We start from the raw sequence: 20,721 nt of genomic DNA, 5'->3' as shown, positions 1-20,721 counted from the left end.
AAGGACAAATGATAAGTTTTTTTAAGGAGCATTTTTCAATTGTTTAAGGATAATCATGATTGTTTCATGATGCATTTACCATTTTCCCAAAAAATATAATGAGCCGTTAACCTTCTCATCGTGGCGTTCTCCTGTTGATGTGTTTTTAACCGTCGTCCAAATCTTGTCTTCTTCATGAAATCGGTGCAATGCATCGGCGAGTTTCGCCGAAGGAGGTGACGATTGAACTTGATATAGGCCCTTTATTATAGCTTCGGTTTGTTTTGTTTTGCCTTTCTCGTATACTAAGTATACGTAAAGGCTATATGATCGCTCCAAAAACAAACTTTTTATAGAAGGCCCGGAGACTCATTGTGTTATATACCGATCGACTCAGCTCTACGAATAGAGGTGTTGTCTGTGTGTATGTGTGTGTGTCTGTGCGCACCCACCCAAAAAAAAATGTCACTCATTTTTCAGGTACTTATCCTTAACCGATTTACTCGCAACAAGTTGCATTCGACGCAGGATACTCTACCATTGTTTCCTATTGAAAATTGGTCAGATCGGACTATGGGCTCAAAAGGTATGGCCGAAATACCACTTTTTTATAGAAAAATTGAGATAAAAAATGTCACTCAATTTTCAGGCACTTATCCTTAACCGATTTACTCGCAACAAGTTGCATTCGACGCAGGATACTCTGCCATTGTTTCCTATTGAAAATTGGTCAGATCGGACTATGGGCTCGGAAGTTATGGTCAAAATACCACTTTTTTATAGAAAAATTGAGTAAAAAAATGTCACTCATTTTTCAGGCACTCATCCTTAACCGATTTTCTCGCAACAAATTGCATTCGACGCAAGATACTCTACCATTGCTTCCTATTGAAAATTGTGTAGATCGGACTATGGGCTCAAGAGTAATGGCCAAAATACTATTTTTATAATGCACGAGAAAGGCACCATTACCGCTAGGTGGATTAATCAGGGTTTTGTTATTGATAAACGGTACTAGAACAGTTCTACACTGTGGTTCCTGGCATAGCTGTCTCATGTCGCTCCTCTATGGTCAGTCCCACTGAGCTCAAGAAGCAAGGTTAGAACTGCCAGCAATATGCTCTAGATAAAAAAAACTGTAGAGGAGGAATATAATTTAAAGACCGCCAGTACAATGGGACAGGTGCGCAAAAAGCGATATGGGACCGATACGCAGGGGAAGACAAAACAGCAACATAATTAAATAAAGAAAAAGATACTTAACGGACTGCATGATACCTCTACGGCATAACGCTGCACAATGGGGAAATCCGATTTCAAAGGTGGAAAAAATTGATAACTTTCTTCACGAAAAACTTACAGAAGAGATCAAGAGCTTATTCGAAAGGGAATTTTGCAAAGAATTCAGTGAGTGCTGTTTCATGGACGTGGAACGCTTCTGTATGTAGTTATCGAGCTCGTTTTGCCCTAATGCCCCATATATCGCGAGTTTCCAATCTATTTGTCATTTTATCTTTAAGACATTGTTCTAAAATTGTGTTTATCTCTTCACTGTGGATCCACAGAAGGGCACTAAATATATTTTGTTGGTAAAAGTTGGAAATTTAAGGGATTTTGGGGTCAAATAAGCATCAAAGTGCTTTTTATGTGCAATTTTCATGTATTCGGTTAAAAATAGTCATATTTACAGATAAGTGTTGATATTATTGTCTCAAAGTGTTGAACAGATATTGACAAATGTTTGCCGAACAAAAATTAATTAAATAAATCGTTTCACAAATGTTTTATTTGCTTATTTATTGAGTAAAAAAACGATTTTTAAAAACTTTTGAATAGCACCGATGCCAAACATTTCCAAACCATACCCGATAGCACAACTAGACAAGAATAGTCATATGTTATGAGTCTTGATGTGATCATAGATAGGAGGTGATGGGAGATACTCTTTTTTCTTACCTTTTTGCCCAAATTCCCCTATGAAGCAATATAGCTCAATGATTCTGAGCAAAGAAATGATGTAGTAATATTAATTTAATTCATAGTTTTCCAATGATATAATGAAAATAACAAATAATCATGTAATTCATTAAAAATATTGAATTATAGGGGATTTAGGGGTCATACAGCTCATTTAATGTAACTTTTTATTCAAAATAGCATAACATTTTTCACGGACGACGCACATAGAAGATTATGGGCTTATTCGAAAGGGAGTTTTCCAAGAAATTCAGTGAGACATGTTTTATAGATGTGAGACACTTCTGTATGTAGTTATTAAGCTAGTTTTGCCCCAATGTCCCATACATCACAGTTTATCATATTTTTCGTATTGTATTGTACTAAAGATGTGTTCTCCTCTTCATTATAGATCCATAGAAAAGCACTATACATGCTTTGTTGGTAAAAGTTGAAAATTTAAAGGATTTTGGGGTCAAATAAGTATTAAATTGCACTTTACGTGAATTTTTCATTTTTCAATTACTAATGAAGTAAATCATTTCGCATGTGTTTTGTTTTGTGATTTATTGGGTAAAACCCGATTTTTTAAATGCTTCTGAAAAGTGCCGATGTCAATCATTCCCAAACCATACCGGTTTGCACAACTAGATAAGAGTAAATATATTAGTCGTTGTGATAATAGATAGGAAATATGCTTTTCTTATGACGTTTCACCCAAATTCCCCCTATGAAATAATAAAGCTCAATGATTCTGGGTTAAGATATGATGGAGTAACATTGATTCAATTATTATTTGTCAATGATACTATATACAAATAACAAATATTCGTAGATTGCATTGAAAAAAAATCATAGGGTTCAGGACTCAGAAACTTTTTTTTAAATACATTTATTTGTCCCAAAATGTCTTAAAAATCCATTTTTAATGTAATATATGGATTAGACTGGCCCAGGATACAAAAAGTCGTCCGATTCTACGGGGCACCCCCCAGGATTTTGCCTTTGGGTAAGAAAATCATTCTCTGAAAAATTCAGCCTGATCGGTTATTGCATAAGCTGGCGCAATTGATTTGAAGTTAATATGGTGGTTTCAGCCGAAATATATGGGAAAATACACCTCTGTTACTATTTCGTACAAAAAATTGGATGGAAAAGCCCGATTGAGCCCAGATTTGCAGGAAATGAAGTTATCATGCCAATGAACAATTCCACATAAAATTCTACTATGATTAAATAAACTTTAAATTAGTTTTTAGCTGATTTATTTGGAGTTTGGTTGAGCACTTTGGAATTCATTAATTGCCTTGAAAACAAGCGCATGTAATCGAAGGTAGCTGCGATATGTGTTGTGGCGCGCGTGCAGTTACTTATGTTTCAGTGCGCGCGAAATCACGCATCGCAGGCACCTTTGATTGCATGCTTATGTTTTCATGGCAATTAACGAATTTCAAAGTGCTCAACCAAACTCCAAATAAATCAGCTAAAAACTAATATAAAGTTTATTTAATCATAGTAGTATTTGTATCAATTTCTGTTAAAAAAAAATATGACAGTAATATAAACTATTATCTGTAAATATCTGAATAATCAACAGGCGGTAGATTTCTCCAAAGTTGACCATATGTAGAGCTACATCAATGCTTACAAGTTTTTAAATCACCGTATATTAACCCTAAATGATCATTCGACGTAATATAGTGCAAATGATTTTTTGGGTATTATTATTTTTCACAGAATACATGAAAAATTCACATAGATGCAGTTTGATGATTATTTGACCCCAAAATCCCTTAAATTGCCAGCTTTTTCCAACAAAATATGTATAGTGCTATGTATGGATCTACAATGAAGAGGAAAACCGAATTTCAGTGTAATTTTTAAAAGATAAAAGTACCAAAATATGAATAATTTTGATGTATGGGACATTGGGGCAAAACCAGCTCAACAACTACATACAGAAGTGTCTCATGTCTATAAAACATCACTCACTGAATTTCTTGGAAAATTCGCTTCCGAGTAAGCCCTTAACCTTATGTGTGAGTCGCTCGTGAGAAAAGTTATCCTATTTTGTATAAAAAGTTACATTAAATGACCCCTAAATCCCCTATAATCCAATATTTTTAATGAATTATATGATTATTTGTTATTTTCATTATATCATTGGAAAATATCAATTAAATTAACATTACTACATCATTCCTTTGCTCAGAATCATTGAGCTATATTGCTTCATAGGGAGATTTGGGCAAAAAGGTAAGAAAAAAGAGTATCTCCCATCACCTCCTATCTATGATCACATCAAGACTCATAACATATGACTATTCTTGTCTAGTTGTGCTATCGGGTATGGTTTGGAAATGTTTGGCATCGGTGCTATTTAAAAGTTTTTAAAAATCGTTTTTTTACTCAATAAATAAGCAAATAAAACATTTGTGAAACGATTTATTTAATTAATTTTTGTTCGGCAAACATTTATCAATATCTGTTCAACACTTTGAGACAATAATATCAACACTTATCTGTAAATATGACTATTTTTAACCGAATACATGAAAATTGCACATAAAATGCACTTTGATGCTTATTTGACCCCAAAATCCCTTAAATTTCCAACTTTTACCAACAAAATATATTTAGTGCCCTTCTGTGGATCCACAGTGAAGAGATAAACACAATCTTAGAACAATGTCTTAAAGATAAAATGACAAATAGATTGGAAACTCGCGATATATGGGGCATTAGAGCAAAACGAGCTCGATAACTACATACAGAAGCGTTCCACGTCCACGAAACAGCACTCACTGAATTCTTTGCAAAATTCTCTTTCGAATAAGCTCTTGATCTCTTTTGTAAGTTGTTCGTGAAGAAAGTTATCAATTTTTTCCACCTTTGGAATCGGATTTCCCCATTGTGCGCTGTTGCACCTTCGAAAACAGCATCGCTTCTTGAACAATTTTCCGTCGCCGTTTCACTTATGAAATCTGTTGGTAGGAAAATGTAAATTGGAAAAACTTTTAGCTAATGGGTGGTTTGAAAATTTGACGCACAAGGCTAAAAACACCAGAAAAACACGTCCTATTCAACGCTTGGCGCACTTCGATCTCTAAAAACGTATTACTTATAAATAATTCATAAATTCTTCATGAAAACTCTTCTGCCATTTCTACGGAATGTTTCGGTAATTCCTCCAGAAATTACTCCAAAAATCTTCTAGAAATTCTTTCCAAATTTTTTCTTAAACCCACTCTCTCCGGATTTTTTTTGGTAATACTTTTTTTTGTTTTTATTAAGGAGACTTTCAGCCCAAGGCTGGCATGTCACCGATCTTTTTTGGTTATACTTTTTGAAACTTGAAATTCCTTCAAAAGTTTCGCTGGAAATTTATCCACAAAATCCATCGAGAGTTTCTCTTGAAGCTGCTTTGAGGATTCCTTGAAACACAAATTCGAAAAAAAACCCATCGGATCTATTTCGAAGAAATTATTCTCTCTGTAAATTCCTCTACAGTCTATGGAAACTCCTTCGCGTCGCCCTCCAGCAGTTCCATCGGGAATTACTCCGGGAAATCATCTGATTTTCGTTTTATTCAAGAATCCTATATGAATGTTTTAGCATGGTGAACTAATCTCGAGCGGGCTATATTTTTTCCAAAGGTACCATAACGTTGCGTAGTTTGTTAACGATGTTATATAATAATTAATTGATAGGTTTATCTTTCCCAAATTACCACCAAAGTCCAACCCTGATACAAAAATCATAGTTCTTCCGTTTGCCCCAAAAGTGTAGCACTGCTGACCATCATACCAATCATCCGGCCTTACGAACTCGCATCAATAGAAATGGAAAGCAATCGCACTTCCTTCATATATGAAATAGATTCCCCCTGTTTTTCATATAGGTATAGTTAGCGTCCACCCAGTTCCTCCTTCAAGGTGTTGTAGCAAGGCTGTGTTCTGCAGCTAGTCATCACTCCGCAATAAGTGCGACTGGCGGAGGAGAAGGTTTACGATTGCATTTTTTTTCATGACCTGCTGTCCAGCGAGCGGACTCCTGAAAGTCTATCAACGGACTTGTGTAGTTGGTAGTGGCTTGATGGTTTTTGCAAGGGAATCAAATACGAGGAGGTAAGCATTGTATAATACACAATATAGTTACACACGAGTAGCGTCTACCCGACGAAACACGTGTTCTCAGTTGACCCGTGTCCTAGAATGCATCCAGTCGTTAGGATGAACCATTGCTGGATATGTATAAAAAATTAGCCTAGCTCTAAGATGCGCGGCTATAAAGCAAGACCATGCTGAGGGTGACTGGGTTCGATTTTCGCGCAATTTGGAAATTGTTTCGACTTCCCTGGGCATGAGAGTATCATCGTGATAGTCTCATGATATACGAATGCAAAAATGGTAACTTGGCTTAGAAACCTCGCGGTTAATAACTGTGGAAGTGCTGAATGAACACTAAGCAGCGAGGCGGCAATGTCCCAGTGGGGGATACAATGCCAAGAAGGAGAAAAAGAAAATTATAAACTTTATTCGGTCGATTGATTTTTGGTAAAAATGGTAAAATTATATCCTTATCTATATTCCCATCAATATCTCCGTAACCATGTCCATTTGCAAAACGATGACCAATGTCCACGGAACTATAGGAGTTTTGTAATCGGATGCCGATTTTTTGCCACAGAATAAAAAAACGACTTGTTTGAGCTTAAAAGCATTGATTGCAGTGAGTGTGACACACTCTAATGGAAGTGAGCACATGTGAACGAATTATGTACAACTGTTCGGCGGCAAGCAGGATAGCTTGCGTTGTCGTAGCATGGCATGGTCGAATGACATGGCAGCGGGCGCGCAATTCACCTCTGATTGTTTTCGCGCTAAAGAATTTGCATGCAAGGGTTTAACGTTAAAGGATTTGCAATCCGCTCGTCCGGCCATCTGGTTCGATGGTTGTCGTCGTCGTCTAGGATGTAGGTTGAGCTCTGTTCGATTTAGTGATGTTTTGACAGTGAGCAGAAATCGGTCGTTTCGTCGTGGTTTCGTTAAGGTGTTCGATTTGTTTGAGTTTTGTAAAGCACGCTTTATGAAGCAATTATGAATTGGTTCGCAATAGCAGTTGTGCTGTACTCGTGCTTCAACAATGATTTGATTCTCAGTGAAGCTTTCGTGATATGCTATAGGAATAGGAGCTACGGAGATGTAATAGTTAGTGAGTATTGCTTTTTGCTTCATGGGTTGTAACTCTGTATTTGCATAAAATGAACTGATCACGATAAGGATAGTAGTCTGTTATAGAGCCTCCTCTATGCAATTATTAGGAGCAGGTCAGTTATTTGCAAAACTATGACTGGAGTACATATTTAAAAATTTATGTTACCTGTTCGGTGTGATTTTTTCCCTGCATGCATTATATTGTGCGCTTATTTATACCACAAGAAGGGGATATTGCAGTGATTTCAGTCGTGTCTGATTCCGAACAGAACAAAAACATCTGATTCAGTTTAAGTCATTATCGATACCAAGAGCTTGATAACAAATGCTAACTATTTATTAAACAGTTGTTATCCGATATTGAAAAATCACAGATTGTTCTGAAAGTGCTGTGCCTGTGGGTGTGCTGATCCTTCCGTGTGACTTTTTTCAGCTCGGCACTGCCGGAACAAACTTCAGCATCAAGATAACAAACAAATTGGATATTCTATGGACAGAATTGTATGCACAAATAATGCCTTTTTTTTTAGTCTTTATTAAGGTGTTTTTCACGAATAATGCTGAATAAGACATATATAAGACAATATTAGTAATATTAGTCACGTTCGGAATTCAAGAGAAAACAAACCGATGGTAATGAGCTGCATAAATTGCAAGCAGCTTGGTCGCACAGCTCAGCACGGTTACAATAAACCAGACTGTGTGTGATGAGAAACATGTGGATGGACTTGCACACCGAATATCGTAATTAGAAAATCATGAGAATTTTATTCAGAAAACAGCTGTTTCTCAGGAGTCTTTTAACCAATTTTTACAATTTACTGGATGTCTTATCCATCTCATCTAGTTTCACCATGCTCAAGTTTCTAAGGATGCTCTCTTTTTCCCTAGAGGGGCGTGAGTAATAGTATTGGGTACATTTCTGAGATACAAAACAGCAAATTAAATCGTACTTGCGCGATATTTGTGTGCAATTTCCGTCCATATGAAAGTGGCCAACTGACGATCCTTTCTCCGACGATTTGCAATATATCAGGCATTTCTCAGCTGACCCAAAATAATCGTCAGCTCATAAATTTTCCGAAACTGACCTCAGAAATTCGGATCAATATGATCCAAACATCGTAAGTGTGAGTTTTTTTGGAGTCCTTCATGACCGTCGTACAAAGTAGGTCAACATTCTCTGACAAATCCCCAGACCGCATCGTGCTTTCGTGCTGTGCGGTTCACTCTTTGCTCTTTGTGGAAGGAAGTTTTTAATACAACCCGAAGCTATTTTAATTTCAACAGTGCTTTTCAGTGCTATTTGTACCTATTGATCCCGTTACGATCTTTGCTTGGACCCGTGCCTTCGTTTTACGTTGGACCCGTTTGTTTAGAAGTAAAATTCCGACAATCTTAGAAGGTCACGTCTCCATGCTCAGCAATGAGCATTAATAAAAACAAGAGGAAGGGTGAGTCTCTGAATTTTCCACTTCCTTCTAAGAAACAAGGTTTCAAGACCGTCCTGCCAAAGCGCGGAGAAAATAGAAGGACGCTGGAGACTTCAGATATTCCTTCCAACTCTAACGTTGACATTATTTCTTCTCCTATAGAACTGAGCAATCAATTCAATTTGATTCATGTCATGTCTACCTCTACCCTAGGTGATTCGATCCATGCGAAAAAGCAAAGGATTCCACCAATTGTGGTATCTGTTGCCGAGTTTTCCGGCTTTAGGAATGAGATTTTGAGTAACCTTCAGGGGATCAAGGTTTCATTTCAGATTGCCAGAAAGGGTGACTGCCGTGTTTTGCCGGGATTCTTTGACGATCGCAAACATCTTCTTCAGCATTTAATTGAGAAGCGCCATAAATTCTTCACATACGACGACAAAACTTAGCGATTGTTCTAAGTCGTCTTGGACGGTCTCCCCAGTAATGATAAATCACTGGATGAGATTAAAATTGAAATTTCTCAATTACTTGGATTTTCACAAGTCCAAGTAATTAAGATGAAAAAGAAATCTCGCTCTGGTATTTACCAGAGGGGTATTTCTCAAGAATTTTATTTAGTTCATTTTAACAAAAGTGAACTAAATAATATGAAAAGTTTGGAAAAGGCCTGTATTATGTCTCATGTCCGTGTTACATTGGAACATTTCCGCAGGCCTGGGAAAATTTCCAAAACCCCACTCAGTGCCGTAAGTGCCAAAAGTGGGGTCACGGAACTAAACATTACCACTTTGATGCTAAATGCATGATTTGTGGTGGAACGCCAAGGACGCCTGTCCGGTGAGAGACGATTCCAATAAATTTAAATGTTCCAATTGTGAGGACAATCGTAAATCCAATTTCTGGGAATGCCCCTCACGCAAATAGTTTTGAATTCCCGTGCAAAATTGATGACGGGAAATTCCAATAGGATCCCAGATTCGCCGGGTAAACATACTTCAAAAGCTCAAAATCCGCAATCATTTGCCGGTCGAGCAATTCATACCCACCACAATCAACGAACAAATTTCGCTCTTACCTCTCACCGGGTAACGAGCAACACGTCCACCTGAAGCTGTTCAGGTTGGTATCAAATTTACTCAAAAAATTTCGTTTCAATGGATCCAAATAATTCTTTGAAAATTTTAAATTGGAATGCCCACTCTTCAAAGGGTAGGAAGATGAATTTTTCAACTTCCTACCAGTTCATAATGTGCACATTGCCATTATAACTGAAACCTATTTAAAACCTGTTCTTTTCTTCAAAAGAGATCCAAATTATTTTATTTACCGAAATGATCGTTTTGACAGCGCCTGTGGTGGGGTCGCCATTGTCATTAATAGACGTATCAAACATAAATTATATTCTTCGTTTGAAACCAAAGTTTTTGATACCTTGGAAGTTTCTTATGAAACAAATTTAGGACAATTCTCTTTTATTGCTGCCTACTTGCCTTTCCAGTGCAACGGGCAGCAAAGAAATTTGTTGAGAGCTGATCTTCAAATTCTAACTCGCAACAAATCCAAATCCAACAAATCCAATTCTCAAAGCAATTCCAATGGTAAAATTTTATTTGAAGATTGTTCTGCGGGATATTATACTATTCAATATCCTAATGGACCAACTTGTTTTTCTTCCAGTCGAAATCCTTCTACAATTGATTTAGTTTTAACGGATTCAAGTCAGCTGTGTGGCCAATTGGTAACTCATGCTGACTTTGACTCTGATCACCTTCCTGTGACATTTGAAATATCACAAGAAGCCATTTATAATCCAATCAGCTCTACTTTTAATTATCATAGAGCTGATTGGGATTTATATAAAACATATATCGATAGGAATTTTGATGTTAATATTCCTTTGGTTGGATACCAAAAGTGATATTGACAATGCGCTCGTATCTTTGACAAATTTAATTGTTGATGCCAGAGGCATTGCAATTCCTAAATGTGAAAATAAATTCAACTCCATTATTATTGACGACGATCTTCAGCTACTGATCCGTCTTAAAAATGTGAGGCGAAGGCAATACCAAAGAACTCGCGATTCCGCGTTGAAAGTTATTTGGCGAGATTTGCAAAATGATATTAAAAAACGTTTCGCTATTCTGAGAAATACCAACTTTGAGAATCCCAGTTCGAAACCCTTTTGGAAATTAACGAAAATTCTTAAAAAACCTCAAAAGCCAATTCCAGCGCTTAAAGAGGGAAATAAAATTTTATTAACAAATGGCGAAAAGGCTCAAAAACTTGCTCAGCAGTTCGAGAGTGCCCATAATTTTAGTCTAGGTCTCACTAAGGACTGTATCGAAAATAAGTTATCCACTTTCAAAGTGTTACTACTCAGAAGCTCATGAAGGTATTGGTTTGTTTTACCCTGCAATCGATATATTCATATGTTAAGTTTCAAATCAGAATTTGTTTGTTTGTTGAAAATTTGTTGTTTCCGATGTATCGCAAATTGAAAGTGATATTGAAATTCGAGTTTTGGACACATGGCTCCGTAAGGAGGGCATCGAGATGAACAATTGGACCAAGCGTTTCGTTATCCACCCGCAAACGTAACAATTCATGGTCAACATGCTTGGGGAATACTACACGATCGCTAACCTGTCGGAAAAGGAAGAAAATCTAAATCAAATGACCGGAATTTGGACCGGAAAGTTTTCATGTTATAAAACGAGGCAATTTTATGTCGATTTGTGACCAGGAAGAAAAGTGCTCGAATAAATGTTGGAATAGTGCAATATTTATTCAGTATTATATTTTTTCATAAAACTTCACAAACAGACTTAACATATATTGCTAGACAAATTTTAATATATTTTTAAAATCCATCAATTTTTTTTCGAATAAAATGATGTGGATAACTTATTTTCGATACAGTCTTTAGTCCAATTGAGGATCAGGTTACACGGAGTTTCGAAGACATTCTCAATCAAGAGAATGTTTTTGACCCTTCGTTGGGAACTAATTTGGATGAAGTGAGATCTATTACTAGAAAATTTAAAAATATGTAAGCCCCGGGTGATGATGGTATTTTCTACATACTTATCAAAAAACTTCCTGAGAGCTTTATCCTTTTTGGTTGATTTATTTAACAAATGTTTTCAATTGGCATACTTTCCAGATAAATGGAAAAACGCCAAAGTTGTTCCAATTTTGAAGCCGGATAAAAATCCAGCTGAGGCTTCTAGTTATCGCCCAATCAGTTTGCTTTCTTCAATAAGCAAACTTTTTGAAAAGATTATTTTAAATAGAATGATGGTTCATATTAATGACAATTCTATTTTTGCTGATGAGCAATTTGGTTTTTGCCATGGGCATTCAACCACCCATCAGTTACTAAGAGTTACGAATTTAATTCAGCTCAACAAATCTGAAGGATATTCGACTGGAGTTGCTCTTCTTGATATAGAGAAAGCATTTGACAGTGTTTGGCATGAAGGTTTGATTGTAAAATTGATGAATTTTAATTTTCCTCTGTACATCATGAAACTGATCCAAAATTATTTATCAGATCGCTCACTGCAGGTAAACTATCAGAATTCCAAATCTGATAGATTACCTGTAAGAGCTGGTGTCCCCCAATGCAGCATACTGGGGCCCATATTATATAACATTTTTACTTCTGACTTACCTGATTTACCACCAGGGTGTCAAAAATCTTTGTCTTTTGTAGTAGATTGCAAAAAAGTTTGGATATTTTCTCCACTTACTTGCGAAAATGAAAATTTCCCCGAATGCTTCCAAAACTCAGCTTATAATTTTTCCACATAAGCCGAGAGCTTCTTATTTGAAACCTTCTAGCAGACATATTGTCACTATGAATGGGGTTCCAATAAATTGGTCTAGCGAAGCCAAATATTTAGGACTTCAATTAGATCAAAAATTAACTTTTAAAAGTCACATTGAAGGCCTTCAAGCCAAATGTATCAAATATATTAAGTGCCTATGTCCACGTATAAACAGAAAATCAAAACTTTGTCTTAAGAACAAACTTTTGATTTAGATACAAATTTTTAGACCTGCCATGTTGTATGCTGTGCCAATATGGACTAGTTGCTGCAATACCAGAAATAAGGCACTTCAGAGAATTCAAAATAAAATTTTGAAAATGATTCTGAAGTTGCCTCCGTGGTATACGAGTACTAATGAACTTCATAGAATTTCTAATATTGAGACATTGGGACAAATGTCCAACAATATAATTTCGAATTTTAGACAAAAATCGTTGCAATCTTCTATTGCAACGATTAGCTCCTTGTACCCTTAGTATAAATTAGGTTAGGTTTAGTTTAAGTTAAAAACATTGTAATTCCTTCTTTTTCTTCTAATTCGCATTACATCCCCACACTGGGACAGAGCCGCCTCGCAGCTTAGTATTCATTAATCACTTCCACAGTTATTAACTGCGAGGTTTCTAAGCCAGGTTACCATTTTGCAATCGTATATCATGAGGCTAACACGATGATACTTTTATGCCCAGGGAAGTCGAGTCAATTTCCAATCCGAAAATTCCCTAGACCGACACCGGGAATCGAACCCAGCCACCCTCAGCATGGTCTTGCTTTGTAGCTGCGCATCTTACCGCACGGCTAAGGAGGGCCCCAACGCTTGTTATAGAGTTACAAAAAATTTCAACTGACTTTCTCTTACACCTGAGTGGGCCTATCGTTTGGGAATTGCCCTTCGTCAATCAGCACGTGGTCTACAGGAAAGCAAGTATACCCCCTCGAGTGTTATCAGCTGTGTTTGTGGGTATTTTTACATGCGATATTGAAGCCGCTGATTGCTTTCCTTCAGGCAACAGCGTTATCGTTGGTAACCCGAATGATGGTATTTGGTAACAATGACAAAAGCTTTCTTCCCCTTCTGCACTTTTGCAGCTTGGAAAACCACACAGTTAGTCCAGCAGTTAGCTCTTCCTCACTCGGTCCTGGCTTTTTTGATCAGTTTAATCATAATAATTTTAAAACTTACCCTTTTAAACTTCAACTCGCTCATTTGACTTTGTCTATTGTTCTGATTGTCCTCCTGAACATTTGAGCTGATTTGGATGAAAACTGTCTTAGCATAAGGCGTTTCGAGTTTGTAAGGAAAGGAGATGAAATTAAATTTTCATTGCATTGATTATAACACATCCCTATTAAACGTCTATTGAAAGATTACCTTCATAGTTAAAATCAATAGCGGAAGGTGGTCGGTTGTGGGTACCCTTCATGTTCTTGGTTCATAACTTTCGCCCCATTGAACATAGTAGCAATATGTGCATACCAATGGAAGCCTATAGACATAAGCTAATAACTGGTGAAGAAGAATGTACGACAATTCCCCGAAAACCAATTTCCCGAATGCTATTTCCTCGAATAACAATTCCCCGAATGTAACCTTTCCCCCGAGTGAAACAATTCCCTGAATGTAACAATTTCCCAAATAATATTGGTTTTCTGACTTCGATTATTCAGTTTGTTAACGATTGCGATAGCAAACATATCGCTGATAGCACCGGTAGCAAACCAGCCAGGAGGCAGAGGAGGCAGCCACGCTCCGATGGTGAGCAAGCGGGTGTGACCGCCCTCTGTCATCGGACCGTCGGTAAGCCTGCTATAATCCCCTACCCTGGCGGTATATTTTTGAACTGTCATTTTCTTTACTAGCCTACCTTGATTCTGTATACCGTGGTGGGATGAGAATGGTAAGTTTATTTGCATATTCTATTGGATGCTTGTCACATCCATAAATGTGCCTTGTGTTTTATCGGAGAGAGGATTCTGAAAACTTGCGTTGCGTTGCGTGGTAACGGAGTATTTCGTAGATTGCATACTGATAGCTGTCATGTATATTCTTTAACTTTCTTACCCCAATTGCTTATGGATTACTATTTGGGATATAATAGCAACCCAATTGGAGGTCCAAAATGATAAAGCATGAAAGCTACCATTGCCGGCCACGCCCATCTTCTCCGTTACTAGGGAAAGGAAGGAAATGATGATATGACATCTACTTAACGAGAGGCCAGCGACTCACTGACGCCCTCATAGATGTCAAGGAGTTGGATGGTTGGTAGGGAATATAGCTTAGGAATATCATCATAAGCAAATGATATAAGTTTGTACAGACGTTGGGAGTGACAATGCTAAGAAATTTACGTCACTCCGTTCTCCATAGTGTTGCTTCTTCTTGGGGTGGGACAAGGTATTAGACTTGCCCTGGCTAATTAGCCTAGGTTTAAGCGCCAATACTCGCTCTCTGAAACGAGAAAGAAAAGAAAAAAAAATTGCCCCACCCACCTCCCAATACATGTCAATAGCACAGAGAACAGACGTTGAAGCTTCACTCACTATGTCGTGATAACTTTTTACTGTTCATTTTGAAATAACTTTGAAATGTCGCCGTTATCCCGTACATAATCAGCGCTAGCGTCATCAAAAAATGCCACTGTGCGCTACCCGAGCAGGAGCGACGACCTCGATAACAGAAATTGGTATGATTTAGCCTTGCATAAGAGGTAAAATACCAAAAAATAATACCAAAAACTTATATGCAGAATACTTGAGGCATACCATGCTTAGGTATTTCAATACCAAACGAATAATAATTGGTTATGCATTTGGTATTGAAATTCAATTTAATAACTGAGTTTGTTATGGCTTAAGTATTGTGCATATTAGTTTTTGGTATTATTCCTTTGGTATTTTACCTCTTATGCAGGGCTAGTTCATAACAGAGTATGGTATCAATAACAGAATTAAGTATTATTTAGCCAATTTCTCCTGCTCGGGTAGTGTCATTATGCTTGCAAGAGCATACTAGCGCCATCGTGTTGTCAAAATGAGATTATGAGTTGCAATGTCGACGTCGATGGCGTTGAGGTTCGGTGTGTTTGTTTACACATGTTTTGCAAGAAATTTTGTTCGAGCCTCCATGTCTGTTCTCTGTGTCAATAGTCACTTCCCTTATTGGATACAGAAGAAACTTCGGCAAAGATAAAAATCATAATTTTTGTCAACAAAAAATACAGATACGAACAGGCGGTAGCGATGATCTTTTCCTAATGAATATGCATGAGTACTCTACGAGATGGACAAACACATGCTTTCCATAAACAAAATTGCCAAATAATGTAGAAATTGTCTTATATGTAACTTCTAGCTGCTATAAAAACCCTTTAGTAACAAATTGATTGCAATGGAAAAATATCTCATTCTTTCGGATCGTACATTTAAGGAGGAAAGAAAATTGGCAAACAGCCACTGAGAGTATTAGGGCTATCGCTGAGAGTTGCACTAATACTTTTGCAGAGGATAAAAGAGACAAACGTCATACAATCGGTGGTGATCAGATCGGGAAGCTCTTTCCTGGAAGAGGTAGAAGGCATAGTCGTAGAGCAGAGATGATCAAGAATAAACACAGATGAAAGATTGGGCTATGTCCTAATAGTATATGTAAACTTTTAAGACCTCACCAAAATAATAGTTGTTGCTCGTTCTTCTTCCACTAACAAACGAAGGCAAAGTACACTCCCGTGATGATGGTAAAATCGGCCTAGGTGAAACACACGTTGAGCTGCTAACATCCAGTGTATGTAGGTCATCAGCATTCGTCTTCATCAACGATCGATTCATAATCTATTTCATTTTGAAGGATAATTGCACACTGCACTCGCACTGCACTTCGTCATCTTCGGGATTCGGGCTTTTCTCTTTGGAATTATTGCTTTGGTTCTGCTGTTTGTGCCGTTGCGGTTTCTGATAAGATCAGATCTCTTCAGGCTTTAGACGGTTTCAAAATCAATTGCTTCGCTACTAGGGTAAAGGATGTATTTTGGACCATACTTACGGGAGCTCTTATTTTGGACCACCAAGAGGAATTTGCACTCAGTGGTCCAAAATATGAGCCGTCGAACTGGTGGTCCAAAATACCTCCCTTACCCTAGCATCTGACCACTTTAGAATAAAACAAACTTGATGATCTGGAGCCACTTTTTCACTTAAGAATTCCGTCGAAGCGAAAACGTTTTCTATCGGAGAGAGGATTCTGAAAACTTTACACTAATGAAGGAGCAAGAGGACTCCAAAGATTCAAATAGTAGAAGGAGCAAGAGGACTCCAAGAAACAAAAATTGATGCCGGAGCGAAAGGGCTCCGAAGAATTGGAATATATGAAGGAGCAAGAGGACTCCAAAGTTTGGAAATTGTTGAAGGAGCAAGTGGACTCCAAGAAATAGAAATTGATGCCGGAGCGAAAGGGCTCCGAAGAATTGAAATTTATGAAGGAGCAAGAGGACTCCAAAGTTTGGAAATAATGAAAGGAGCAAGAGGACTCCAAGAGATAGAAGATTTAAGATTATTGAAGGAGCAATAGGACTCCAAAATTTCAAATTGTAGAAGGAGCAAGAGGACTCCAAGAATTGGAATTTATGGGGAGCAAGAAGTGGGTTTTGAAATTAGTGAAGGAGCATGCGTACTCCAGGAAATATGAATTGATGCCGGATCAAGAAGGCCTCGAAGAAGTAAAGGAGCAAGAGGACTCCCAAAGTTTTGAAATTATTAAAGAAGCAAGAGGACTCCAAGAAGTAGAAGATTTAGAACTGTTAATGGAGCAAAAGGACTTCAAAGTTTGATATTGTTTAAAGAGCAATGACATCTTTGGCGAAGCAAGGGTGATGCGAGATTATAAAATTGATGAACGAACATAAGAACTTTGGGCTAAGCCTCGGGCTGAAAGTCTCCTTAATAAAGACACAAACAAAAACTTTGGGCTATTGCAACTGATGCCGGAGCAAAAGAACTCCAAAATACAAATTTGGTTAGAACATTGTGTTACATGATTTTCAGTTTTAAATTATCTTTAAAAGAAATAGATTTAAGGTTTTTAGATTCATGTCAAAACAGAAAAAAAAACACCGAAGCGCTACCGACTTGATAATTCAAAAACTATATGAATCCAAATTTTAAGACTTGCGATTGGATAAACGTCGCAGTAAACGGATAGGAACTGGATTTGGTTTGGATTTTAATGCAATTTGGTTTAAATTCGATAATATTTTGAATTTTGGGTTTTTAATGAAATCTGGAATGAGATAGAGTTCGTTTTGGATTTTGATTCAACATGACTTATATTTTATTTGCGTTTTTGAATTAGATATTAATTGAGTGCTGCGGAGAGAGACGCTTTTTTGTTGTCAAGCGAGTAGAGGGATATTTTGAAATCAATGCCATAAGCAAAATTAGTTTGCAGTTACTTGGCTGTCAAACATTTCCCGCTCTTCGAATTTCTCTTTTCATGCTGCACAAGGGAGCACAAATGCGCGAGACTCTACATGACTTTACTATGGTTTGCTTGCATTCCCGCTTCAACCAGCTGTTGGATTTCGTATAAGATACCCCGGGGCAAGTGTCTATTAAATTGATCTAAAAATAATCCGAGCCTACAGTGTACCCGGGAGGAAAAAAGTGATAAGATTTGCATTCTGGACATCCACTTCAAAAGAGTTATTTCTGTTTTTCCTATGATGTGAAATCAGTTTCGCTATCTCGCCTAAAATCAATGTAGATATCGATCACCTCAATTGAACATATCAGAAAATCCAGTCAGCTTCAAACAATTATAATCACCAATCGACTTACACCTGGATCAACGGTCACTATCAACTGCGGCTACCACCGGCCGAAACCCAGTCCAGTCAGCCGATAACGATTGGGCTCAATGTGATAAGATTAAGTGGACAATTCCGGAGGCAAAATTCCACTCACATGTGATTGTACAAACCATCGACCGGCAGCCGGTCGCAAGTTAGTATCGAACAGGTGTTTTGCGGGATTGGTTGTTTGAATTAGCTTCGATCGTTGACTAAACATGCGCTGGCTGCTTGTGAAGTGGTTCCTAGTGATACTGGTCGTGAGAGGTAGCTAACTTGTACTGTTAAGGATCATTAATGGTTTGTAGAAAAAGGTGATGAGTTTTGTTATGTCGTGCTGCGCTTAACTGTGACTTAACAACTCGAATTCGGATAGAAAATCTCGTAGAAGCTTATTACAATCTAAATGTTCAAATGTCGCAATGCCTGTTAGAAATGCATTTTGAAGCGAATAAGCAGCAGGTGTCTGATTGATTAGTGAAGTAGAAGATTATCTTATCTGGATGGCTGTCAATGAATGGGTCTCATAACTCTCACTTGATACTTATTCAACGTATTTGATATTTTTTTGATGAATGTGCACTTTCCTGTTCTGCAGGATGTGGGCTAGACACAAAGGATGATCAATGTGTTCCTTTTTTGTGAAACGTTGTTTTCTTGTGAATTGTTTAATCATGAATTCTGATACAGTATGGTATCAAGTAAAAACAACTAAATACATAATATTTTTGTATCAACCAAATTTATTTAAAAAATTCAAGTTAATTTTCAAGTTGTGATTGCTAGTCCAGAGTTTATAGATTGATACAGTAGGGGAAGAGGTTCGGTTGTGGGCACCCTTTTGTCTTTGATCCATAACTTTGGCTCTAGTTGATCTTTTGCCGACATTTGTAATCCAACATACCAATCCAAAGCTAGACTAATAATCTTACTACTAGCGAAAAAAAAATAGTTTGATTGCATCGGTTTGAAAAAAAAATATTGACAATTTTGCAAATTTGACATTTTTGGACATTTCAATTTTGTGGTTCGGTTGTGGGCACCCTTGAAAACTCAGCTAAAAATAAAACAAAATAAATAGAAACCACCCAGATTTAAGGAAAAGGAATAATTTATTCATTCTAATAGCCAGGAGTCACTAAAAAATCGTCAATCCACCTAGCAGTGACGATGCCCACATCGGTACATTAGGGAGGATATTGAAAAAAATCACATAAGAAAAGTCTAAAATAGCACTTTAGGTAAATGGGTTTCAATTTTTCATTGATTTACGTTTAATTGATATACCTCACATTAAACAAAATCCTGATTTATCACCCTAGCAGCACACACAAAAAAAAAATCGTTGGTAAAAGTCAAAGAAACGTTAGTAAAATTAAGAAAATCAGTTAGTGATTTTCAGTAGAAAGTATACGACTGTTAAATCCACCAATGTAAAAATTTTACTTCTCTATAAACTCTAACAAGTGCTGACTTTTTAAAATGACGTTTTCTTCTTAAAACTAAATATGTATTTTACATTAGAATTTACCAATGAAGCATTCAAAACAACAAGTTATGAGCGTTTTCAATTTGAATGTAGCATGGTAAAATAAAATTGTACACATTTCAATTTCTTTCTTTTTATTTATTGTTGTCATTTTGTTTATATGTTTTCAAATTTTACAGTTTAGATTTCGGATCGATTCCTTGTCATACTGCTTTTGTTGTCCGGGCTAGAAAAGGCGTAGCCCACCATTTCCATAGCCCATATTCAGAGCTCCGAAAGCGGCCGGTTATGTGTCCCTTTCGTGGCTTAATTTTACAGCCTTATCTGTTGGGTCCGCGTTATCCGGCACTCTCCGCAGCAGTAGTCCATCCCAACCCGGGACATCTTGTGGTCAAAAACCCGCTCAAATATGCTGCAACATGATGTCTTCCTCGTTCGCCGAAATTTCTTGACCTGGTGCCACAGCTAAAGTTGTGGGGAGATTTTTTCTTCATGGGAGGGTCCTTATCGTTCTGGAATTGGAGAAAAGGTGTGGTTAAGACAATTAATAAAATTATGAAAATTCATATTTTTAACTTACAGCAGAAACCTTGGCAGAAATTCGCTTGGATCATTTTTTGTTTTGCGGGAGCGGTGACGGCATTCGAAACAAGATTCAATTTTATTCTTTTCCTGTAACTGTCACTAACAGTGATGGGCAGCCAGTTACATTATTTTATCCTGTCAGAGTTGCCAAAAATGAGAAATATTCAAGTATGTTCAAGATCATTTTACAATTTTTATTCTGACAATTTTCACTGTGAAAGTCAGAATATTAAACTGAACAAAAACTGTCAGATCTATCAATTTTGCATTGTACTTGAAAGATTAAGCTTTTAAAAATACCAGATTTCCCATACTCTTAAAATAAAATTAGAAAATGTTGGAATCCCAACTTTTTTTTTCTCTGTGTAATAGTGCCTTTCT

General features: G+C 37.1%; 1 protein-coding gene across 4 annotated transcripts in view; it reads left to right on the top strand.

Annotated features, from left to right (window-relative positions):
* The window catches only part of LOC134227742 (prion-like-(Q/N-rich) domain-bearing protein 25), a 118,618-nt gene that overhangs the window by 61,950 nt on the left and 35,947 nt on the right, over nt 1-20,721 (top strand). Inside the window, exon 1 of one of the 4 annotated variants that reach the window (XM_062709410.1) lies at nt 6,999-7,149. The exons of 2 other annotated variants lie outside the window; for them this stretch is intronic. In XM_062709410.1, the coding sequence (XP_062565394.1) occupies nt 7,035-7,149 (115 nt within the window). In that variant the 5' untranslated portion in view covers nt 6,999-7,034. Of the gene's footprint in view, nt 1-6,998; nt 7,150-18,383; nt 18,534-20,721 lie in introns of those variants that run through there. One more of the 4 variants, XM_062709427.1, reaches the window with a different exon arrangement.

Source organism: Armigeres subalbatus, chromosome 1, assembly GCF_024139115.2.
Source record: "Armigeres subalbatus isolate Guangzhou_Male chromosome 1, GZ_Asu_2, whole genome shotgun sequence".
Lineage (NCBI taxonomy): Eukaryota > Metazoa > Arthropoda > Insecta > Diptera > Culicidae > Armigeres > Armigeres subalbatus.
This window is presented reverse-complemented; position numbering and strand designations above follow the sequence as displayed.